Genomic DNA, 27,500 nt, shown 5'->3' with positions numbered 1-27,500 from the left:
TAGGAAGAGAGAGAACACAAAAATATGTTAGAAGACACAAGGGTAACACTAAATAAGATAATGGAAGATGGAGGAATAATAGTTATAATGGTTGACTTTAATTGTAAAGAAATCTGTTGGGAAGAGATGACAGTGAAGGATGGAGAAGACCTATGGGGAAATGTACTACTTGATATGATTATAGAACATACAATGACGCAATGGATACAAGAGAATACTAGGTATAGAAATGAGGAAGAACGATCGAAATTGAACTTAACAATCACATCAGAACCCGAAATAGTGAACAAGATTGAATATAAGACACCAATAAGTAAAAGTGACCACATATTGGTTGAACTGGAACTAAATGAGGAAAAATACATAGAAAAGACGAACAATATAGAAAAGGAAGATTGATGTATGAAAAAAAAAGATAAAATAAGAGGATTAAAAAAAAAAAAAGCAGACTGGGAAAGGATACACAAGGAGGAAACAACAGTAGAAGACAAATGAACTATTTTGACAAAAATTTATAAAGAAGGAGTGGAAAAGTATGTTCCAAGACAAAAACAAGAAAAATGATATGTAAAGTGTTGGTACAAAAAAAGATGTAGGGAGTTAAAAGACAAAAGGGATAAAGCTTGGATAAAATGGAAGAAAGACAAAAGACCTGAAAAATGGAAAATATATACTTGTTGTAGAAATAATTATGTACAAGTGTGCAGAGAAGAAAATAGAAAATACGAAAAATATGTCAGAAAAATGTAAAGATCAACCAAAAGTATTTTACAGATTTGTAAACAACAAACTGGAAAGCAAACAAGAATTGGATAAACTACGACAAGGAGGAGTTGAATACACAGAGGAAATAGAAATAGCAGAAATTATGAACAAGCATTCTAAATCGGTGTTTTACGAGGGAGAACATACAATTTAGAGATATTCGAGTGGGAGGAGAAAGTCCCCCCTGTGAAAAGAGAATAGAAGTAACAAGGAGTGAAATAATGAATCACTTGAGTAACCTCGATGTCAGAAAATCGCATGGACCCAGAATGATATGGCAAACTGGATTTTATATAGAGAATGCAGGAATGAACTAACAGACTAAATACATAGTCTAATAAGCAGTTCATACAAAGAAGGAAAAAATCCAGAAGATTGGAAAAGAGCAAATATAGTACCAATATATAAAGGGGGAAACAAGGAAGACCGTACTAACTATAGATCGGTCTCTCTTACAAGTAGGATTGCTAAAGTTTGTGAAAGAATTATCAAAATTAGGTGGGTGAGGCATTTGGAAAAAAAAAAAAAAACACCGTACTAAATCTAAGACAATTTGGATTTAGACAAGGATGATCATGCGCCACAAAGTTAATGTATTTCTATTCAAAGCTAATAAATGTAATACAAGAAAGATATGGATGGGCTAATTGTGCATTTCTAGACCTGAAAAAAGCTTTTGATAAGGTACCACATAAGAAGTTGCTAAAGAAATTAGAAACTGAAGGAATACAGGGCAAACTGCTGAAGTGGATGGAAGACTTCTTGCATGAAAAAAAAAATGAGAGTGATGAGAAGAGACAAACACTCTAATTGTGATGAAGTGATTAGTGGAGTTCCACAAGGAACAGCTCTGGCCCCAATAATGTTTGCTATATATTTTAATGATATAGATAAAGGAACTGAAAGTTATATGAGCTTCTTGCGGACGATGCAAAAAAAAAAAAAAAAAAAAAAAAAGTGAACACTGTAGAATATTGTGAATCACTACAGAGTGATCTCAATAAAGTATGGGAATGGAGTAGGAAGTGGGAGATGGAATTTAATATTAAGAAGTGTAGTACAATGGAATTTGGAAGAAGCAAAAAAAAAAAAAAAAAGAATAGTGGGATCATATAAATTGGGAGAGGAAGAAATTAAAAATGTAGAAAATGAGAAGGACCTGGGAGTCATTATTATGAATATGGCCACTGAGAATCATATAAACAAGATTTTTGGAGAAACTTATAGTTTAATAAGGACAATTAAAGTGGCATTTACATACCTGGATGAAGAAATGGTGAAGAAAATACTAAGACCAAGATTGGAGTATGCAGCGACGACGTGGTCACCAAGTACAAAAAAAAAAAAAAAAATGTACAACAAAACTTGAAAGAATACAAAGAGCAAATTACGAAATTGGCACCAACACTCTCAGAACTATCATATGAAGAGAGACTAGCAAAACTTGAGCTACAGACATTAGAGCAAAGAAGAAAGAGAGGAGACTTGATAACTATTTATAGAATCATGAAAGGCATAGAAACTATTGATAGAGAGGATCTAATAAAATGGGATAGTAGAGATACAAGAGGACACGGAAAGAAAATCAAGACAGTTATAGAAGAGAACTGAAAAAGGACAGTTTTCCCCCACAGGGTAATAGACGTTTCGAACAAGTTAGATGAGAATGTGGTGTGTGCAAAAACGATACACGAATTTAAAAACAGTCTAGATAAAACGAGATATGAAGACGGGACTCTACGAGCATAGCTCCCCTTCTCGTAAAATACAACTAGGTAAATACATTATATATGTATATATATATATATATATATATATATATGTATACATACATACATATTTACATACATATATATATATACACATATTTACATATATATATACATATATATATATATATATATATATATATATAAGTGTGTGTGTGTGTGTGTGTGTGTGTGTGTGTGTGTGTGTGTGTGTGTGTGTGTGTGTGTGTGTGTGTGTGTGTGTGTGTGTGTGTGTGTGTGTGTGTGTGTGTGTGTGTGTGTGTGTGTGTGTGTGTGTGTGTGTGTGTGTGTGTGTGTGTGTGTGTGTGTGTGTGTGTGTGTGTGTGTGTGTGTGTGTGTGTGTGTGCGTGTGTGTGTGTGCGCGCATGTATAAATGTATGTACGTGTAGACCATTGCTTACAGTAACACCTCCGGGATTCAGTGTTCCACATTGATACTTAGGTGGAAGCGCGGTGAGCGGAGCTGTGGTAGTTGGGATGGTGGTGCTGGCGACGGTCGTGGTGGTGGAGGTGGAGATGGAGGTGGAGGGGGTGGAGGGAGTGATGTCATTGTCTCCTTTGCGCAGATAACAGCAGACGTAATCCCCATGACCGCCACAGCCTGAGACCCCCAACCGCAAATCGATGAGTCCAATGCCATAGTCGTTGACGTAACCCTCGTCATCGCATTGGTAGAAGGGCACGCACTCACACTCGGACGTCGTCGTCGTCTCCGTCGTTGTCGTCATCGTCGTCGTCGTCTCTATGGCGCAGCAGACGGCCAGGGAATGGTAGCAGTTAGAATGCGAGGCCCTCAGGCCCCTGATTTCGAGCGTGGTGTTCCCACCGTCGTCACTGACCACGCGGTCCAAGGGGCACTTGTGCCACGGGACACATTCACAGGGCGTGTCTGGCGGGTAGCGTGTCGTCGTCGTCACCTCGGTCGTCGTCGAGGTCGCCGGCGCCTCCGGACGCCGGCAACAGATCATGAGCAAGTCCGAGCACACTTCGACGTTGACTTCCACCGTAGGCTCGGTGGTGGCTAATCCTACTTCTCTTCCTGCTCCACCAGATCGCACGTCGATGACCGAAGTCCCGTCGGTGTTGATGACCCCGTCCTCACACAGGAAGTAGTAGACGCACTCACAATATACCTCAGCGGGGTCGGTGTCGTTCCGGTAGGCGGCAGGACTTGCCCAGGTTCCCTTGGTCGTCACCGCCAACAGCAGCACCAGCATTCCAAGACCCCAGACGGTCAACTGCCGCAGGGTCTCCTGTTACGAATAAACAAGCAAATAAATAAATAAATAAATAAGTAAACAAATAAATATTTTTTTTACTGTATATATATATATATATATATATATGTATACATATATATATATGTATATATATATGTATATATATATATATGTATGTATATATATACATTATATATATATATATATATATATATACACACACACACATATATATATATATATATATATATATATATGTATATATGTATTATATATATATTTATATATGTGTATATATATATATACATATATATATATATATATATATATATATATATATATATATATATATATGTGTGTGTGTGTGTGTGTGTGTGTGTGTGTGTGTGTGTGTGTGTGTGTGTGTGTGTGTGTGTGTGTGTGTGTGTGTCTATGTATATGTATTTATATGTATGTATATGCATATTGAAAGGGGAGAAGCGTAAACACCAGACTGAAAGTGGGAAGTTTAATGCCCGATGTTTCGGTCCTAGTCCTAGGAAGTCTTCAGGGGTGTGAAAATATACAGTGCTCAAATGAGCTTTTATACTGTCCGTGAGAGGTATTCCGCAAAGCCGAAGCTGTCCGGGTACCCCTTCTTTTCCAGTCGCTACGAATACCGGACGACTAGGCCACCTTACATATCCAATCGTGCATACATCTAATTTTACAAAGAATAAATACAAGACAATAAAATAGAATACAATAAAGTAAAATAAAATACAATACAATAAAATGCAATAAAATAAAATAAAATCCCACTTGTGCAACAATTGAAAGTGCACTACGCACTTGCACGCGAAGGAAATAAATATAATAAAATGAAATACAATAAAGTAAAATGAAATACAATACAATAAAATGCAATAAAATAAAATAGAATAAAATACCACTTGTGCAACAACTGAAAGTGCATTACGCACTTGCATGTAAAGGAAATAGATTAAAATTTGTCCACCACAACAGACTACTGACCAAACTAAAAATGTATGGAATAGCTGGAAAAATATACAGATGGCTTGAGACATGATCCAAGAAGACATAGAAAACCTTTATAAATGGTCTGACAAGTGGGTGCTAAAACTTCATCCAAGTAATTGTAAAATGATGCATTTAAACGGGCAACAGGCTGATAATAATTGTGATCACAGATATAGCTCATATAACAGCCTAGATGGTATAATTCAAGCATAATTAAAATGTACACAGGAAGAACAAGATCTAGGAGCGTTAGTAGATAATAAATGGAAGTTTGAAGGCCACATACAAAGCAAAATCGACAAAGCTGTATAAACATGGATTTTCAAAATCAATAAAGCCAATCAACTTATGGGTGTCATCCGTAAGACACATGGATTTAAAAATGTTTTGTTCACTGTTTACAGTATGGTAAGACCCATTTTGGAATATAACCTAGGAGTCTGGAGCCCTTGGAGGAAAAATATATTACAGCAATAGAAAATGTCCAAAGAGGAGCCACAAGGATGATTCCTGGTCTAAAGAACCTAACATACGAGGGAAAACTGAAAAAACTAGATTTACCTTCTTTTGTTTATAGAAGAGCAAGGGGAGATATGATAGAGACATAAAATGTTGCATGGAAAATATGAAGAAGTAACACCACTTTTGATGACTAGGGAACAAGTAACTAGGGAACATGGTTACAAGCTGCACGAGAGGACAGCCAAAAATGTTGCGAAAGAACTACTTTACATATAGGATTGTGGACGTCTGGAACAGTCTTCCTATTCATATTCCAAATGCTCCTACTAATGCTTCCTTGGAACGTCGTTTGGACAGGCACATGGACACACAAGATATTAAGGTTAATTTTTAAGCAACTCTCAATGTCACCAAAAAAATGTTGAAAGAGGACGTAGACATAGAGAACAATGTGTATTTATACAGGAGTAGTGAGGTAAGCAGGAGGGGACGGGGGCTCAGGTCACGTGTCCGGCGTTGCATGGACCTTGCAAGGATGTATATTGGGGACAAACGGGTAGAGACCTCACCACCAGGGTCAAAGAACACAAGAACTCTGTAAAATATGGGCAGGAAAATTCCTCCGTATTTCAGCATGTCGCCAACAAAAAACACCGGATAAATTGGGACGATGCTGAAATAATTTACAAATCTAAATGCAGTTTCAGAAGAAAAATAGTAGAATCCTCTTTGATAAACAATTTTCCAAATTATAATATTTCTTATGGTCAGTGGTCACCAGATTGTATCTCTTCATTTGCAATAAATAAAATGTTAACCTCTACATTAGCAGTGGACATAAGCCACCAAGGTCCATGCATCGCCGGACACGTGACCTGAGCCCCCGTCTCTTCCTGCTTACCTCACTACTCCTGTATAAATACATATTGTTCTCTACTCTGTAATTCACATCTGCTGAAGAGGATCACAGCTAATGATCGAAATATACAGATCATTATACTTTCGCTTATTCTTCTCCGAAACTGGGTTATCAGTATTATTTTACAAATGTGCTACGACATAACTTTGTGATATATATATATATATATATATATATATATATATATATATGTACATATATATATATATATATATACATATACTTATCTATCTATCTATCTATATATGTATATATATATATGTATATGTATACATATATATATATATATATATATATATATATATATATACACCAAGGACTACTATTACACAGGACGTGCGCACCCAGACCCCTGGGTCCGCTAGCGGAGGCCATTGCTTTCTTTGTAAACTAACATTTTATATTGGACAAATATATCAAAACTAGAAACTTAACATTGTATATAGGACTATTGACTTATTCAATGCAGTATAAGTTAGTATAAACTTTTATAGTGAAATAAGAAACTATTCTTAAGGCACTGTATGTTTTGAAATGCCAATTTTAGCCGGACTTAACAGGTATCATTGTCTTGTTTGGCGTCCTTAGTTTCTCAAGATGGTTCAGAACCTGAGGCCAGGTTATATTCCTCTATCCAGAAAAGATATTGCTGATAAGTACTTGGATCTTGTGTATGAAGAGGAATATAAAAAGTGTGCTGATGACCTGAATAATGAAACTGTATGTCTTTCAATTGATGGGTGGTCTAACATCCATAATGAGCCCATAATATGTGTCACTAACAACATCCACTGGTCAGACTTATTCATTGACACAATAGACACATCAGGGAAACCTCACACTGCTGAATATCTTCTACAACTTGTACAAAATTCGATCAAAAAGGCTGAACAAGATTTTGGTTGTCACATTGGAAGTGTTGTGACAGACAATGCAGCAAATGTCACCAAGATGAGAAAACTCTTAGAGGAATCGAGTGAACCTGAGCATACCGTCCTCACATACGGCTTATACCGTTCCTTGTATACTTGTGGCAAGTCTATATAACACTGCTTCTTATATTGATATGCTAAAAATGTCCTTTAGCAATCAGATCGCATATCAGATAACAATCCCACAATATTTAAAATCTATAAAAAAAAATCTATTCAAATCAAATAAATCTGATTTAAATAAAAAATATATATATATATTTTATATTAAAAAAGAAAATTGCCAACCCTGGTGTCCACTAACCTCATACAATAATACCTTTTAAGTCCGGTTAAAATTGCCATTTCAAAGCATAACAGTGCCTTAAAAATAGTTTCTTATTTCACTATAAAAGTTTATATTAAGGGGAGATACCTCTGCCAAATCTAAACACATTAAAACTAAACCAATCATCTTAACATTTTTACACGATGTCAAGGATACTTGGAGATCAGAATAGCCAAAAAATCAAAGCGATTCATTAAATATTTATATTCTATTTTTTTTTATCTAAATAGCAGTTATTCTTTAAATATGAATAACTAGTTCCCATGTTGCTTGATTTACAAAGCAAAGCTATTACCTGAAAGCTATGCATATCTCCTGCAAACTTTGTGTGAATAAAAAAAAATATTGAATTTTTTTTAAATTATATATATAAAAACAATAAATTAACCAAAATAAAAGCAGAACTTTCATTCAAAATTATTCATAAATTCATTATGAGAGATGAAATATTTTTACCAGGTAAATACCTCATTTTATGAGAATCATTGAGTATTTTTTTTAAGATAGAGCAAAAATATAGAGGTTATTAAAGTTTTTATGACAAAAACTAACATAAAAATGGGTTTTTAGATATCGCTTGATAAAGATTTGTTTACTGCTACACAAAAAACTATGCTTCCCACAGATAAAACCATTAAATAAAAGTTCTTCCTTAGAGTGTGTAGATTAAAATACATATTTTTTGTAAATTGGACAGGAAATAAGAAAAATAGAGCAAATTTTCCACATGTAACTTCACTGAAAATTGGTAGATTTAGTACCGTATATAGGGTACTGCCAATAAACACCCCAGCAAACATTTCAGTAATGATCAGATACTCAAATGCACACTCCACAGTAATCTAGAATGCACCAGGAGAATATCCACTAGTATTTGCTCCACCTGACACTTGATAAGGCACACTAATTTTTTCATTATTTCATTCTCTATTAGTGAACACTTACGTACAGAAATGTTATCTTCTTCCAATTTGCCTTCCACTAATTGCTTACGTAGTGACACAGGGCTGAAAAATATTGGGAATGGGATGACGTCCCATGACTCTCACCTGTTGACAACACACTTCCACTATATTTTTTACCCTTTGTGTGTAATATTTTCATCTTGGCAGACATCCGCTGGCTTCTGCGTTTCTTTCTCACTTATTCGTGGCATTCTGGATGATGTCACACCTTTAGTCGTGAAAAAATGTGGGTAAAACAAACGCCTACGCAATCACAATTTTACACCTTACCAGAAATTCAAAAGACAGAGGTGGAGGGATGAGGGGAGGGGTTGCTGCCGGGAAACACACACAGCCCAACTGATCGTACCGTATAACAACCGAAATTTTTCTAAAAACTCGTAATAATCGAAAAAAACATATATAATGAATAATATAATTCACCATATGGCAACACCGCGCACCCATGCGTATGTTGGCCGGGCCATTTAAACGGTTTAATGGGACAATATGCGTAAATAATCGTACGCGTGGCACCACTACATGTCCAGGCTACCTCCTAGTGTCGTCAGCTAAAAATGCATAATTTCATGATTTTCCATGATCCAAGACAGGTATCTCCCCTTAACTTATACTGCATTGAATAAGTCAATAGTTGATATATTTGTCCTATATACAATGTTAGGTTTCTAGTTTTGATATATTTGTCCAATATAAAATGTTAGGTTACAAAGAAAGCAATGGCCTACGCTAGCGGACCCAGGTATCTGGGTGCGTATGTCCTGTGTAATAGTAGTCCTTGATATATATGTATATATATATATATATATATATATATATATATATATATATATATATATATATATATATATATACATGTGTGTGTGTGTGTTAGTGTGTGTGTATACGGCTCACATACATGACGAGTAATATAACCCCAGTCATATACCCACTCCTTAACACACTGTCCAGCACAGGCATTAATCGCTGAATCAACATCACGAGGCTCAGTGGAAATCGCTGAGTCAATCCTTTTGGCTTTGCAACAACACCTCGACCACCAAACACATGAACGAACACACGCGATCAACCGAGTAGCCACCCAGTACTGACATACGATATTACGTATACTAACGATCCTCCCCTGGATATATAATTAACATGTATGATAGTAGATAGCAATAAGTAATCAATGCAGTTGCCCCACCCTTGTGGGACAACAAAATAAATAAAACAATAAGAGAAGCTCACGATTCAGAGCAACTTTAGATTTTCCTTACTCATCATTTCCGGGCATCAAAACCAGCTCGCACACCCGTGGAGCTGTCGGTTTTTAGTGACGTGCCCTAGTGATAAGACTGTGTAATAGTGTGTGAACTAACTTTGTGCTGGATACGACAATAAAGAAACAAAAACTTAGAGGCGTTTGTGCAGTGGACCCTTTTTGTGATGATGTGACGACCCCGTTACATTTTGTGTCTACAAGTAACGTTGGATGGAAACGATGTAACGATACCGTTACACCCGTCCCGTTACATCACTGGTGGCAGTGGTACCCGCAACCCATCCCCTCCGAAGAGACTACGGTGTACCTTCTACGGTGAACTTTCAAACCCGTCCATTTTTCTCCAACTACATTCAAGTACGAACAAATAACCGCACTGAACGAAACGCTCTCAACGAACAAGAACTTGGTTCACACTATACATCACGGGCAATCGTCACAAGCCGATCTCCCACTACTAAAATCAACATTATAAAGGTAACATAAAATCCTTACACTTAATACCAATATATTCCGTAATAATAACCATACCTTACCCATTCAAACCATCCCTGATACGGCCTGTCTCCTTTTTTACGAGAATATCAACGAGGCGCTCCCCTCATCTAGAGGTAAACCTACACACACCACTCAACCCAGTACCCTATTACTACGTGACGTACTATGGTGACGCACGCCTCTCTCAACGCGTAACTACAAAAAAGTCTACGCCAAGTTACAGCCCCACCTGGCGATAACTACAAATCTGTCTACATTTTACGAGTGCAGTGTCCAATTAACAAAAATATTCCAAGTAAGACTATTAGGAATACCATTTTTAAAAAATATTTAACAGTGTTAAATAATATATATATAATTATATTCACCATATAAATCATTTTTTTCTAGATTTCACTATTCCACTGTTTTGCATACATACTATTATGTTCATATGCATTTTTTTTCCAGTGACATAATTTGTGTTTACACTATATGTCACTCACCAAACAGTCGTAACATTATTTGGCTGAAAGAAAATAACATGCTTCAAACATTTTGTAAATTCTAATTTTCAACCACTACAACTTATCAAATACCAATACCATACCACCAACCACCACCTAACCTTCCTCCAAACCCACAATATTATCCTTACCCACAACCTCAACCAACAATAATTAACAACTATCAAACCATAACCCCCCTCACAGAAATCCCAACCTTTTCCCAAGATAGTGGACTATCCATTACAGACTTCTTGACAGCATGTGACCTGTTCTTTTCAAAGAACACACAATACTCTGAGACAGATAAAATAAATTTGTGCCGTCAGAAAATAGACCCATCTGACATTTGCCGTTCAAAGGCAAGGATGCTAGACAGCTTAGTTGCATGTGGAATCACATATCAGGAATATAAACGCCACCTTCTTAAGGTCTTTCACAACAAACAAGCAAATAATATATCCTTCCTTATCACTTTCCTCAATAACACTAGAGTCCAACCACATTCCGTTACTAACATTATGGATTTCGTAGCAAACGGAATTAAAGAGGTCAGAGAAGACCTAGAGAATAACTCTCCTTGGACTCACACTGACCAATTTGGTCAAAATGTAATACCAACAAAACACCTACTAACATTCCTTGAGATAGCTTCCTATCTCTCCCAACTCCCTCCAAAGTGTTTAAAAGAAGCCTCCAAAAGGGAACTAGACACTAGAAACCCTCTAGCTTATACCTATATCTTAGATATCATGAATGCTTGCAATGTATCTTTAGACACCCCCAACCATCTCCCCAGACTAAATAGCCTTCACTCACAGCAGCCCCCTCCCACCAATCAAGGACAACCTTCTAAGTGGTGCTCCTACCATTCATCAACCAGTCACAACACAAAAGACTGCATACAAAAACAACAAATACAAACACAGGCACCACGCCACCCTATCCCTTGCTCAGTTCATGGAACCATTTCCCACACCGATGCCCAGTGTTGGACACAGCAAAAACAACACCCGCAGGTACAACACCACCCCATCCCTTACTCAGTGCATGCTACTACCTCGCATACGAATGCTCAGTGTCAAGTTCAGAATCAAAACAAACAAGTTCCACCCCCCTTTAAACACCCACTCCTACCTACACCAACACATCCAATCAAATACTGCAACCTACACAAAACAACAACTCACTCCAACAAAGAGTGTTACCTACAGAAAACACAACAACAACCTCATCAGAGAACTAACCAACCATTCACCACCCCTCGACACACCCCTCGACAATCAGCTCCCTCCCACACATCACGCTCAACCCAACACCACCGATTGGGGGAACGTGTACCAGCCTCACGCACCAAACCACCATAGGAATATCTCATACACAACACAACTACCTCACCCTAGAAATGTGTGTAGATCAACTTAAAGTTGACATGATGGTTGATACAGGAACAAACCTGAACATCATCCCAAGAGCTCTCTACGAAGCACTAAATGACCCACCCCAAATTCAATTTTCCAATATGGAAGGACTCCTAATAGAAGGGAGCACCATTTCACTTCACGACATGGTTGATCTGAGCATAGAAGTGAACGATTCCAAAGTAGGTTTCACACCTTTCCACATAGCTGATGAATGGAGTCTTGATCAACAAGGTATAATAGGATTAAAATCATTGAGGACATGGAAAACTATTATAGACCTAGACAAAAATAACATCTCCTTCTCAGATGTGAATGATGAGCCAACTGCCACTGAGACACCCGACTCAGACACACAACCTCTCTCATGTCTCCCTTCCTCAAATACTCCAATTCCAACTAACAGCTATTCCTTCCGACCACCCCCTTATGTCACCTCAAAGGCATTGATGTCTAACACAGTCATCATTCCCCCTAGACATTCCATGACTGTCCCACTATTCATACCCGGAGCAATCGGACATCAGGACGCCATAATTGACTCAGAAACGTCTAGACTTACCAACATCTCCATTGAACACTCTTGGGACATAATCCAAGAAAATAGAACGGCCTTAGCCATGTTAACTAACCTCTCAGACCAACACCGTAAAATCAGGAAGAATACTAACATTTGCACAGTCCACCTCCATAATTCCCCTATCCAGGAACCACTCCCTCAACACATCAACCCAGTAAGACCAACACAACCCCTCACCCCTATCAATCCAGACCAAATCATAACATCAGCTGACGGAGAAATTCATAACGAGCTATTAGCTCTCCTACAGAGGAATAGATCAGCTGTCGCCTTAGAAGGTGAACCACTAGGCAAATGTGATATAATCAAACATCACATCCAAATTCCCCCTAACACCCCCCCCCTTCATACACCCCCGCTTACCGCATACCTCACAGTAGGAAATCCCAAGTCAATGACAGTGTACAAGAGATGATACACCAAGGCGTAATTTCCCATTCAGACTCCCCATGGAACAGTCCCCTCTTTTTGGTCCCTAAGAAAGACGGAACCTTACGCCCTGTTGTGGAGTTTAGGAAAGTCAACCACCTCACTCAATCTGACCCACACCCCCTCCCCGCCATGCAAGATGTACTACAATGCATTGGCAACGGGAACTCTGTTTTTTCCACAATAGACCTCAAGTCAGCCTTCTGGCAGGTCGAACTAACAGAGGAATCAAAACCCGTAACTGCATTCTCCACTGATAAAGGGCATTTCAACTTTGAGCGTATGCCCTTTGGCCTTAAGAATGCCCCCTCAACCCAACAAAGGTTGATGACCCGCATTTTCAGCGACATGATAGGAATCTCATTGTTCGTCTATTTAGACGACCTCATTATATATAGTCCCACAGAAAGAGACCACCTTAACACTTTAGAGATTGTCATCAAACGTCTCAAAAATACGGGGTTAAAGATTCAATTAAGGAAATGTAGATTCCTCATGAAGGAACTCATCTTCCTAGGCCATAAAGTGGATGCAAAGGGGATTCACACAAACACAGATAAAATAGATACAATAAACAATTTCCCAACCCCCAGAAACGCAAATGAAACACGAAGTTTCATAGGGTTAGCCTCATACTACAGACACTTTATCCGAAACTTTGCTGATATTGCTTCCCCTCTGACCAAATTCACAAGGAAAGGCGAGCCATTTCAATGGTCAGAAACAGAACAGCAAAGTTTCGACACTCTCAAACACACACTCACCACAGCCCCTGTACTAGTTTTCCCTGACATGAAGAAAGAATTCTTTCTTTACACAGACGCCTCCTCTAAAGGAATAGGCGCAGTCCTACAACAGAAAGATGACAATGGCAAAGAGCACCCCATAGCCTACGCAAGTAGAGTCCTCAATAAAGCTGAAAGTAACTACTCAACTACACACAAAGAAGGACTTGCAATCATATGGGCACTAAAACACTTTAAATACCTCATTTTAGGCTACAAGATTACCATACTAACAGACCACCAACCCCTAGTCTATCTTTTTAACTCCAAAGACTTACATGGGAGAGTTGCTAGATGGAAAGCAACTCTCCTTGATTACGATCCCATGATCGTATACTTAGCTGGGAAAGCTAACGTAGTGGCAGATTGCCTAAGCAGACAAACCTACATCACCCCCATAACCCAAACCATATGCATACCTATGCAAGAACTTAGGGATGAAACAGACAGAGACCCAATATGGTCCCCAATAAAACAGCATCTCATTTCACAAACCCCCTTACACTCCCGACCACCTGTCCCTATTGAGGAACTCAATCTGGTCGACGGAGTCATAAGGAGAACCATTAATACAAGAGAGGTTACTGTTATCCCCAGAGCCCTAGTCCCCAAACTCCTACACATATTGCACGACAGTGCAATGGGAGGCCACTCGGGCAGAGATAAGACACTAAACACTGCTAGGCACACATACTACTGGTCTAACATGAAAAGAGATATAACCACACACATAGATTCTTGTATAACTTGCAACCAATTCAGAGGCCTTAACCTGAGGGAAATCAACATAAAAGATATCCCACTCCCTGCTGAGCCATGGGAAACACTTGGCATTGACCTACTGAAAATGCCAACGAGCCATCAAGGTTCCAACTATGTACTCACAGCAGTTGATTATTTCTCTAAATACACAATCTTAATACCACTCCAAGACAAAACAGCAGAGACTGTAGCCAAAACCCTAGTCAACAATATCTTTTGTAGATACAACATACCACACACAATGTTATCTGACAATGGCTCAGAATTCAAAAATGAGGTGATGCGCGAAATAGCACACCTCTACAACATTGACCAAACATTTGCCACTGCATACCACCCTCAGGGAAACGGTCTGACTGAGCGAACAAATCGCAAGGTCCTAGAGATTCTCAGACCATTGGTCAACGACCTCATGGACAGTTGGGAAGATTGGCTACCACAGGTACAAGCCAGTATCAATAGCACAGTCAATTCCGCAACAAAGATGTCCCCACATGAGATCATTTTCGGCAAACCAATGCGCCTACCCTACCAAATATTCAACCAACCACCCCCACCCTTATACAACCTAGATAACCTCGCACACTGCATCAAAAGAGGTATGCAAACCATTTACAACAAGTTAGAGCAAACCTGAAAGAAGCCCAGGAGAAGACAAAGACAAAACAACACAAACGGTCAATTCCACTTGACATAGCACTTGGCGACTCAGTCATGGTAAAAGACTCAAGTAGAACAAACAAACTCAAACCCAAATTCCTAGGCCCCTTCACAGTCACAAGTTCACTCCCTAACAATGTTTTCCTACTAACAGATCCTTCCGATCACACCACCTTCACCATACATGGAGAGAAGTTGAGAAAGGTCAAACTGAACCTCGACCCAATCTCACCTCCCATCCACAACCCACCTACCACAGACACACACCAATCACCAAAAACGCAAGTCTCATCCCATGACTCTGCGTCGACGCAATTAAACATGCACTCTAGCTCTCGCCCCTGAAGATGCAGGACGTCATGTATCTATCAGTGGAGGTTAAAATGGCCCATTTCCAATAAGAACTCCCTTCCGCATATCTATCGAAACTTCTCTACTTCCTTCCGACCAATATAATCTTAACGAGAGTCAGATAAACATATCCTTAGTCACTCAGACACTGCCCCTTTTTCCACAGATGAAATCCCTACAACTCCTCCCTCTCATCGTCCACCTCGCCCTCTCCGTCCCAAGGCTTTTGCCCGGCGCCATAGTCCACAGACATGGCACCACAGCATGCGTCGAAGACTCCATCATGGTGAAACTCCGCATCTCACCCACATCCTTGCTAGAACCAATTACTAAACTACAAAATGACCTACTACAAGTAGAGAAAATGATAGGCAGGCAAGTACCAAATAACACTCATCAAAATTATGAGATCTCACTGATACTCTACCACAACGTCAACTCATTACAAAGTAAACTTGACAAGATAAAATACACAATATACCACCTCCCAGACCCAGACAACGACACTACAAAGACCGGAAGAACCAAAAGAGGTCTATTCGATTTCGTTGGCATTATTTCTAAATCCCTATTTGGAACTGCTACTGATCAAGACATCCAAACAGTTGATTCACACATAGGAAAAATAACAAGAGTACTCCAACAACAAGGGAAACTCATAGACTTAAATTCACAGAACATAGACCTCCTCGCTGATTCTGTAAATTCGGTCATTGACAAATACAATGACCTTGCACACTTCACAAACACCCAGTTGTCTCAAATCACAAATTCCCAAACGGCCCTTTTCTTCCTTTATCACCTGAATAAACTAGACAAAGAACTAGATAGCCTCAAAGACCATACCAATCTCATACAGAGAGACATTTGGAACGCCCACGCAGGTGTAGTCGACTTCCAAATGATCACCCCAACCCAGCTTACCCAGACACTACGACGAGCCCACAGTACACTACAACTTACCCCCTTCTTTTCTAAACATGAAATACAACATTATTACCCCATCTTAGCATCAACTATCTTCCAACAATTTATTTTAATCAACATACCGATGGACCCTGTCAAGAGATTCTCCCTTTGGGAAATTTATCCTTTCCCATACCCTTACCAAAACCGCACAATGACCCTCAACCTACCAACCTCTACCATCTTAAAATCAACCGACGGTCAGTGGCTAACACTGACATCACCGGAGACCATAGCAACTTGCAAGACAGCACGACCCAACTTCCACATCTGTCCAGCCTATCCCTTCCATTTCCAACTAACTAAATCCCAACCCTGCCTCTCAGAACTTACAACCGACAGAATACATTTTACCGAAACTTGTGATTTCCGTTTCTCAGACAACACCAAAATTCACCATACACATGTAGGACATAAACACTTCCTATATCTCCCTCATCCAACCTTAGTGTCTGTCATGTGCCCCCGTAAACCACCCACCCACCATAAGATCAACGGCTCCGTCACACTGCCAGACATTTGCCAAATCTACATGATGAACTCAATGCTACTCCCCAATAACCTCCACGACCAAGGTACCCTCAACTTGACCCACGACCTAGGCCCCATAACCCAACTAATACTCCCTCCCCTACCTAAGATTCCCGATACCATCCTTCCAAGCAAGATAGACATAATACACCAACTGAATAAATCAACCACTCTAGACATGGATTCATTCGACTTACATCATAGGATTCTTCCATATACCTCCACAGCCCTTTCCCTCTTAATCATTCTCTTTATACTAATAATAATAATCATATTCTGTTGCACGAAGTAAAACCTTCCATAACCTTTCAACTCCCATTCCCGATTTACTGTAAACCTAGATTAAGTTTATGCTGTGTCTCACCCACGTTCATGAATATTGTAATATTCTTCACGGGAAACCATATATATTTATCTATTGTGATTACCAACAAGTGCGATGCGTTACACCACACTACCCATAGAACTGGGTTGGAAAATGACATTCCCTACAGTGTTGGTACTAAAACACATGAACGCCATAACAGTTAGAAAGAGATGTGCCACACCAAACTGACTATAGAACATTATTTAGAAAACGACACCCCCCCAGAGTGATAGTGTTAAACCATAAAAACCATACCATTTAGAAAGTGATTCAAACAATGTTATCAAACATATAGTGTAACCTTTCATGTGAAATCTAATATAACATGTAATCTGGTGAGACACAACGCTACACTTCTGAGACACAACATCGCTACCCCTTAATTACAGTTCATGATCCCCCTTGGGACCTCAGATTCACTTCAACAACAACCCCCATCTTCACATTTTTAATCCCACAGGATTTTGTGTTTCTGAATTTTTTTTCTCGATGTATTACCCATGTAAATACTTTTGTAAACCATGTAACCTAGGTGCCGGGAGCCACCTAACCCCAGGGGGAGAGCGATATGTATACGGCTCACATACATGACGAGTAATATAACCCCAGTCATATACCCACTCCTTAACACACTGTCCAGCACAGACATTAATCGCTGAATCAACATCACGAGGCTCAGTGGAAATCGCTGAGTCAATCCTTTTGGCTTTGCAACAACACCTCGACCACCAAACACATGAACGAACACACGCGATCAACCGAGTAGCCACCCAGTACTGACATACGATATTACATATACTAACGATCCTCCCCTGGATATATAATTAACATGTATGATAGTAGATAGCAATAAGTAATCAATGCAGTTGCCCCACCCTTGTGGGACAACAAAATAAATAAAACAATAAGAGAAGCTCACGATTCAGAGCAACTCTAGATTTTCCTTACTCATCATTTCCGGGCATCAAAACCAGCTCGCACACCCGTGGAGCTGTCGGTTTTTAGTGACGTGCCCTAGTGATAAGACTGTGTAATAGTGTGTGAACTAACTTTGTGCTGGATACGACAATAAAGAAACAAAAACTTAGAGGCGTTTGTGCAGTGGACCCTTTTTGTGATGATGTGACGACCCCGTTACATTTTGTGTCTACAAGTAACGTTGGATGGAAACGATGTAACGATACCGTTACACCCGTCCCGTTACATGTGTGTGTGTGTGTGTGTGTGTGTGTGTGTGTGTGTGTGTGTGTGTGTGTGTGTGTGTGTTTATATATATATATATGTATATATATATGTATATATGTATATATATGTATATATATATATATACATACATGTTTGTGTTATATATATGTAAATGTATATATTTATATATATGTAAATACATATAATATAATATATATATATATATATATATATATATATATACCTGCATATATATGCATATGTATATATGTATGGATACGAATATATATGTACATGTATATATATATATATATACATATATATATATATATACATATATGTATATTATACATACATACATACATATATATATATATATATATATATATATATATATATATATATATATATATATCAGACAATCTCCTTGACAGTAGCGCACGAGATTCGAACCCGCTGCATCTGGAAGTAAACTCCCAAGACACACTCGCCTTAGACCGCTCGAGACTATCGAGATTGGGGAGGGCGCTCACTACACCCACATACCACCCTTTTCACCCCATGGTCGCTACACCCAGTGGGAGTAGTAAGAACTGGAACGAATCCCTTCACGCTTGTCGCCAACGTAACTATTTGAGAAATTCGCTAGTTAACAGCGACATCAATCAGACAATCTCCTTGACAGTAGCGCACGGGATTTGAACCCGCTGCATCTGGAAGTAAACTCCCAAGACACACTCGCCTTAGACCGCTCGACCACTTGACAGCATAAAACCATGAGAACTCATAGTCAACCTGACTATCGAGATTGGGGAGGGCGCTCACTACACCCATTAACCACCCTTTTCACCCCATGGCCGCTGCACCCAGTTGGAGTAGTAAGGAATTCGTTCCGGTCCTTACTACTCCCACTGGGTGCAGCGGCCATGGGGTGAAAAGGGTGGTTAATGGGTGTAGTGAGCGCCCTCCCCAATCTCGATAGTCAGGTTGACTATGAGTTCTCATGGTTTTATGCTGTCAAGTGGTCGAGCGGTCTAAGGCGAGTGTCTTGGGAGTTTACTTCCAGATGCAGCGGGTTCAAATCCCGTGCCCTACTGTCAAGGAGATTGTCTGATTGATGTCGCTGTTCACTAGCGAATTTCTCAAATAGTTACGTTGGCGACAAGCGTGAAGGGATTCGTTCCGGTTCTTACTAGTCCCACTGGGTGCAGCGGCCATGGGGTGAAAAGGGTGGTTAATAGGTGTAGTGAGCGCCCTCCCCAATCTCGATAGTCAGGTTGACTATGAGTTCTCATGGTTTTATGCTGTCAAGTGGTCGAGCGGTCTAATGCGAGTGTGTCTTGGGAGTTTACTTCCAGATGCAGCGGGTTCGAATCCCGTGCGCTACTGTCAAGGAGATTGTCTGATTGATGTCGCTGTTCACTAGCGAATTTCTCAAATATATATATATATATATATATATATATATATATATATATATATATATATATATATATATATGTCTAGATAGATAGATAGATATACAGGATGTTCGGGACAAATGTGACACTTTTTCAGAAAGAAAACAAAAATGCCATATCTTGCCCAAAAATTGACGTTTTCTCAAAATTCAAAGGACATCTCTTTGAGGATCTTTTGCCAAATACACCTCCCACAAAGAAGCCGCTCTGAGCCTCCACCACGGCCTCCAGCCGGGACCTGAAGCTGCAGCTCGTGGCTTTCACGGTGTCTTTCGAGAGATGCCTGAACACCAGTTCGATCCTGGCAATCAGCTCGTCCTTTGTTTTGAAGGCGGTACGATTGCTGTCTTTTTCAACTGCGCCCCACACAAGATAGTCCAAAGGGTTGCAATCGGGTGAGTTGGGAGGCCAGATGTTGGGACTGGTGAAATCCCAACATAAAACTAAATTGGTGTCAATTATTAATTACATGACTTAACTATGACTGGGGGGGCAAGGTAGGGGGATCTGGCCTAGGATTTGAAGCTTGGGTTTTGAAGGCTTAGATTTTGAGGCTTAGATTTTGAAGAGTTGGGTTTGGAAGGGTTGGGTTTTTGAAGGTTTGGCTTTTGGAGGCTTGGGTTTTGAAGGCTTGGATTTTGAAGACTTGCAGTTTGAAGGTTTGTGTTTTGAAGGCTTGGGGTTTGAAGGCTTGGGATTTGTGGGCTTTGTTTTTGAAAGCTTGAGTTTCGAAGGCTTTGTTTTTGAAGGCTTGGGGTTTGAAGGTTTGTGTTTTGAAGGCTTGGGGTTTGAAGGCTTGGGTTCTGAAGGCTTGGGGTTTGAAGGCTTGGGGTTTGAAGGTTTGTGTTTTGAAGGCTTGGGGTTTGAAGGCTTGGGATTTGTAGGCTTTGTTTTTGAAGGCTTGGGTTTTGAAGGCTTTGGTTTTGAAGGCTTGGGGCTTGAAGGTTTGTGTTTTGAAGGCTTGGGGTTTGAAGGCTTGGGTTTTGAAGGTTATGGATTTGTAGGCTTTGTTTTTGAAGGCTTGGATTTTGAAAGCTTGTCTCTTGAAGGCTTGGGGCTTGAAGGTTTGTGTTTTGAAGGCTTGGGGTTTGAAGGTTCGGGTTTTGAAGGCTCGGGTTTTGGAGGATTTTTTTAAGGCTTGGGGTTTGAATGTTTGGGTTTTGAAGGCTTGTAGTTTGAAGTTTTGGGTTTTGAAGGTCTGGGATTTGAAGGCTCGGGTTTTGAAGACTTTGGGTTTGAAGGCTTGGGGTTCGAAGACTTGGGATTTATAGGCTTTAGTTTTGAAGGTTTTGTTTTTGAAGGCTTGGGGTTTGAATGTTTGGGTTTTGAAGGCTTGCAGGTTGAAGGTTTGTGTTTTGAAGGCCTGTGATTTGAAGGCTCGGGTTTTTAAGGCCTTAGGTTGGAAGGCTTTGGGTTTGAAGGCTTGGGGTTTGAAGGCTTGGGGTTTGAAGGCTTGGGATTAATAGGCTTTGGTTTTGAAGATTTGGGTTTTGAAGGCTTGGGGTTTGAAGGCTTGGGTATTGAAGGCTTTGATTTTGAAGGTTTCGGTTTTGAAGGCTTGAGGTTTTGAAGGCTTGGAGTTTGAAATGTTTTTTTTTTCAATAATTTACATAGTATTTGATATGATGGAAGAAAATGATTTCCCTCTAGCATATCAAATCCCTTCGCGAAAGCTGCAGGCAACAAATCTGCTCAAATAGTCAGAGGAAAAATAGCCCAGAGTGATAAACACTTGACTCAACACAGGGAGGGGGGGCAAACATGCTGTAACATGTTAGGATGTTCAGGCAGTACAATGAGGTCCTTCCAATTAAATGAAATCACCCATCTTTAGCCAGAATAAACATTTCTATGATATTCACGAATAAGATAACCCTTTCAAGGTCTTTATCAAGAGTTATGGAGGAAAGGTCATCATATTAAGACAACAGGGCAGGACTCGCAGTAATTGATTGAAACTGAACAAATTTAGGTTTAAGAAGAAATAAGCAAGAACTGGCTTACCAATAGTGTTGGTTAACGAATGGAATAGACTAAGTAACCATGTAGTAGTGAGCGCTGAAACAATTGGTTGTTTTAAAAGAAGATGAGATAACTTTATGGATGGGGACGACAGGGGGTTAGGGACATGGAAGTGCCAAGTGTAGACCTTAGGGTCTCTTGGATTCTCCTCCATTCTTATATCCTTATGTTGCACTGCTGATGAAGACATGTACCTTTAATCGTCTGGCTGCCGCCAGACGATTTTTTCAGCCAAGAGTAACCCCCACCCTTTCTTTGTATAGTGAGAGGAGTAAAAATCACCAGCACCCTACTTGAAATATACAGAGAGAGAGAGAGAGAGAGAGAGAGAGAGAGAGAGAGAGAGAGAGAGAGAGAGAGAGAGAGAGAGAGAGAGAGAGAGAGAGAGAGAGAGAGAGAGAGAGATGGGGGAGAAAGTGAGAGAGGTGGGGAGGGAGATAGAGAGAAGGCGGGAAAGAGAGGGGAAGAAAAAGAGGGGGAAGCGAGATAGATAGAGATAGAGATAGGAAGATAGATATATAGATAGATAGATAGATAGATAGATAGATAGAGAGAGAGAGAGAGAGAGAGAGAGAGAGAGAGAGAGTGAGAGAGAGAGAGAAAAAGAGCGAGGGTGGATGTCAAGGAGAGGAATTATTTTTGACATCAAAGCGATTCGGCTTAACGTCACGAAACTCCCCCCCCCCCCATCGGGAGGCTAGGACGGTGCCCCTTACAGAGGACATTGTAGCGTGGAACTTAATGAACCATGCCCTTAGTCCAACTCGCTGGGGGCAGGGCTCGAACTGCCGTCATCTCAAGCTCCGCTGCATGTAACGAGGCACTAAAGCCGTTGTCACACTGTCCAGCGGCGCCGTTGCGGCTTGTTGTTGGCGAGAGCAAAGTCTCCCATACGAGTCATTGGACTCCAAAGGTTACGAGAGTATGTTAACCGGGTGGGTGGGGGGTGGGGGGTGGAGATGGTGGTCGTCGTTATATTTAGTTCTGGCTGCTGTCGCCAGGGGATTTTATTAAGCTCACTGAACTTCCAAACATAATGTGGCCACATTTGGCGCCGTAGTAACACCGTGACAAGCCGTTGGGTCAGCGAGCATCAAATCAGATGTACAAAAATAAGGAGCTTAAGGTTATTATTTACAAGATGTCATCGACCCAATACTCACCATTTCTGTTCGTAGGAGAGATCGGAGATGGATCGCGGTAGGAGGGACAGAGAGATCCTGTCCGTCCCCCGCGTACTTTGGCTCACGGCTTCACGCACTGACTGGCTCATGGGAACTCACAATCCACTCGTGGTATCACCCTCCTCGTCCACAGTTGCCAGAAACTTAAAGGCAAACTAGAACTGGGACTTCGCTTCAAAAAGGTGTTTTGGGAGTCTTTTAGGTTGTGTGTGCGTGATTCACCAGGGTCTTGGATCACGTGTTGAACTTGTAATCGACAGCTATTTCCCTCCTGGAAGAGAGCTCAGGGCTCATATATATATACATACATATACATATATATATATATATATATATATATATATATACATATATATATATATATATATATATATATGTATATATATATATGTATATATATGTATATATATATATATATATATATATATATATATATATATATATATATATATATATATTCACCTTGGTCTTTGGATCACGTATTGGACTCGTGATCGACAGCTATTTCCCTCCCGAAAGAGAGCTCAGAACTCGTATGACCGATCTATGGGTAATGCTGTGACCTTACACGCACAAACACACCCAACTTCCCACCCACGCGAGTTGGAGTAACGACTCGAAGCGCAGCAATATTCAAATTATTTCAGCCCTGGGCAGGATTCGAACCTGGACCGCCGTAGTGACAGTCGGGGACTCTACCAACCGCGCGCGCGCGCGCGCGCCGTGTGTGTGTGTGTGTGTGTGTGTGTGTGTGTGTGTGTGTGTGTGTGTGTGTGTGTGTGTGTGTGTGTGTGTGTGTGTGTGTGTGTGTGTGCGCCAAGGGTGATGAGGGCAAGGTTATCATATCAAGAGGGCAGGGCATGGCTCGTAATATTTGTTGTGAATTAGACAAATCTAAGTTTAAGAAGGAAAAAGGCGAGAACTGGTTTACCAACAGAGTGGTTAATGAGTGAAATAGATTAAGTAACTATGCAGTAAACGCTGTGACAATTGGTTGTTTTAAGAAAATATTAGATGACTTTATGGATAGCAATGACAGGTGGTAAAGGGACTTGGCACTGTCTCGTGTAGGTCTTATGGTCTCTTGCAATCTCCCCCCACTCTTACATTCTTATGTTTTTATATATGTATGTGTATGTATGTATAAACACACACACACACACACACACACACACACACACACACACACACACACACACACACACACACACTTTCAACGAACGGACGGCTTGAAGAACGTTCTGAAGAAAAGTGCCGATTGTGGATCCCAACGCAAAGAGAAGTGCCTTTTTGTATTTACAGGGTGGGGGGGAAATTGCTCGTGGGGTAGTGGGAAAGTAAGGAAAGAGAAAAAGGGGAGGGATTGCTGGGGAAATGGAAGGAAATGAGGAAGTAGAGGACTTGGCCCAAGCAGACCGCCGAAAAGTAAACAAACGACCGCAAGCCCAACTGGAAGACGACGAAATGTCTAATAAGAATGTAAAGATTAGAAGTATAGATAGGAACAATACAGTAGAAAGTGATGAGAATATTTTCAAGGGATTTAAAGAGGGTGGGGGGGACACAACCCCCCCCCCCCCCGACTGACAAGACTAGAGGAGAAGGTTGATAAGGTGATCGAGGACTTGGAGAGTAGGTTAGGTCATATGAACACCATTTTACAAAGGGTTGAAAGATTGGAAGAACTAGAAAAGGCGAATAAAAACTTAACTGATGAAATAGAAGACCTAAAAAGACAGTTAAGAGATGTAAAGGTGGAGAATGAGGAATTGAAGAAGAATAGTAAAGAAAACAGAGAGACAATAGCTAAAGAAGCTAAGAATTGGAAAACAACCCAAGAAGGAAATAAAGTTTCATTCACTGACATAGTCAAACAGCAATTGAAAGAACATACTGAAGACTCAGTTATCAAAGTGATGAGACAAAAGGAGAATATAGTAAGAGATTTAGCAGACAAGAAGAAATGTATAATCATATTAGGAATAGAAGAGAAACATAACCCAGATAGAACCACAAGAATCAAAGAGGAAAATGAAAAAGTAAGCCAATTACTAGAATCAGTTCAGGAAGATGAACCAGAAATTATGAAACAAATCGAAGAGAAATTTAGACTCGGAAAGTATAGCACAGACAAGACCAGACCAATTAAGATTAAATTCAAGTCACAAACAACGGCAGAGAATATCTTATCCAAAACAGGGAAACTAGCAACAAGTGAACAATATAAAAAGATATGGATAAAAAGGGAAATGAATAAAGAGGAAAGAGAGGAAGAAAAGCAGAAAAGACTGGAAGCTAAGGCAAAAAACGAGAACAGAACGGAGTCAGAGAAAGAGAGATTCTATTGGAGAGTAGTGAACATGAAACTAAGGAAGTTCGACATACAAAAGAAAAACATAAGGGAAACAGAGAACACAATGGAAGTGGCAGAAAACTAAGAGTGTCTTACACAAATATAGATGGATTAATAACAGGATTGAATGAGCTGAATGATTATTTGAAGGAAAAAGAACCGGACATAATGGGAATTGTAGAAACAAAATTAAAAGGCCCACTACCACCCAACAGTGTAGGACATGATGCATACAATTATTGGATTAGAAACAGAGAGAAAAAGCAAGGGGGTGGAGTTATGTTCCTGACTAAGAAGGATATAAACGTGAAAGGTGTCATATATGGAAAGAATACAGTAGAGATGATTATGATAGAAGTGGAAGACAGGGATAAGAAGAGCAGAAAATTTGTGATAAATTATGTGCCTCCAAAAACAGCCTCATGGGAGGAGAGTGAACATAAAAGTATGTTAGAGGACACAAAGATAACATTAAATAAAATAATGGAAGATGGAGGAAGAATAGTTATGATGGGCGACTTTAATTGCAAAGAAATCTGCTGGGAAGAAATGACAGTAAAGGGTGGAGACGACTCATGGGGAAACGCTCTACTTGAGATGATTATTGACCACACAATGACACAATGGATACAGGAGAACACCAGGTATAGAAATGAAGAAGAACCATCGAGACTAGACTTATTAATTACATCTGAACCTAGAATAGTGGACAAGATTGAATATAAAACACCAATAGGTAAAAGTGACCACATATTGATTGAACTGGAACTTAATGAAGAAAAATATATGAAAAGAAATGAACAATATAGAAAAGGAAGAATGATGTATGAAAAAACAAACTTTGATAAAATAAGAGAATTCTTTCAACAAGAAAACTGGGAAGAAATATACAAAGAAGAAACATCAGTGGAAGAGAAATGAAATATTTTGACAAAAATTTACAAAAAAGGAGTGGAAAAGTATGTCCCAAGACAAAAACAAGAAAAAGAATATGTAAAATGCTGGTACAACAAAAGTTGTAGGGAGTTAAAAGACAAAAGAGACAAAGCCTGGACCAGATGGAAAAAAGACAGACCTGAAAAATGGAAAATATATACCGGTTATAGAAATGAATATGTACAAACGTGCAGAGAGGAAAGGAGAAAATATGAAAAAGACGTCATAGAAAAATGTAAAGATCAACCAAAACTATTCTACAGATTTGTAAACAATAAACTGAAAAACAAACAAGACTTGGATAAATTAAGACAAGGGGGAGTTGAATACACTGAGGAAATGGAAATGGCGGAAATTATGAACAAACATTTTAAATCAGTGTTTACAAGGGAGAACATACAACCTGAAGAGATTGAATGGAAAGAGAAAGTCCCCCCTATAGAAGAAATAGAAGTATCAAAGAATGAAATATTGATACACTTGAGTAATCTTGATGTCAGAAAATCGCATGGACCAGATGAAATAGCAAACTGGATTCTGAAAGAATGCAGGAATGAACTGGCAGACAAAATACATAGCATAATAAGCAGTTCCTTGAAAGAAGGAAAAGTTCCAGAAGATTGGAAAAAAGCAAATATAGTACCTATATATAAAGGAGGAAATAAAGAAGAACCTACCAACTATAGACCAGTCTCTCTAACAAGTACAATAGCAAAAATTTGTGAAAGAATTATCAAAAGTAGATGGGTAAAATACTTGGAAAAAAACAACGTACTAAATCCAAGGCAATTTGGATTCAGACAAGGACGATCATGCGTCACCAATTTAATATGTTTCTATTCAAGGCTAATAGATATAATACAAGAAAGAGATGGATGGGC

The 27,500-nt window shown here is 39.6% G+C and overlaps 2 protein-coding genes across 2 annotated transcripts in view; one reads left to right on the top strand and one right to left on the bottom strand.

Annotated features, from left to right (window-relative positions):
- LOC143027598 (phenoloxidase-activating factor 2-like) overlaps positions 1 to 23,474 on the bottom strand; it is a 54,460-nt gene extending 30,986 nt beyond the window's left edge. The window contains exons 1-2 of the mRNA XM_076188939.1: positions 23,310 to 23,474; positions 2,936 to 3,787 (exon numbers count right to left, since the gene is read on the bottom strand). Of these exons, the coding sequence (XP_076045054.1) occupies positions 2,936 to 3,787; positions 23,310 to 23,312 (855 nt within the window). The 5' untranslated portion in view covers positions 23,313 to 23,474. The remainder of the gene's footprint in view (positions 1 to 2,935; positions 3,788 to 23,309) is intronic.
- Positions 10,007 to 17,607, top strand: LOC143027458 (uncharacterized). Its single transcript, XM_076188746.1, has 2 exons — positions 10,007 to 10,437; positions 15,782 to 17,607. The coding sequence occupies exon 2, from the start codon at positions 15,782 to 15,784 to the stop codon at positions 17,402 to 17,404; it is 1,623 nt and encodes a 540-aa protein (XP_076044861.1). The 5' UTR covers positions 10,007 to 10,437; the 3' UTR covers positions 17,405 to 17,607.
- Positions 23,475 to 27,500: the final 4,026 nt, after the last annotated feature.

The sequence above is a fragment of the Oratosquilla oratoria genome, chromosome 8 (assembly GCF_046742065.1).
Source record: "Oratosquilla oratoria isolate Oo_2021 chromosome 8, ASM4674206v1, whole genome shotgun sequence".
Lineage (NCBI taxonomy): Eukaryota > Metazoa > Arthropoda > Malacostraca > Stomatopoda > Squillidae > Oratosquilla > Oratosquilla oratoria.
This window is presented reverse-complemented; position numbering and strand designations above follow the sequence as displayed.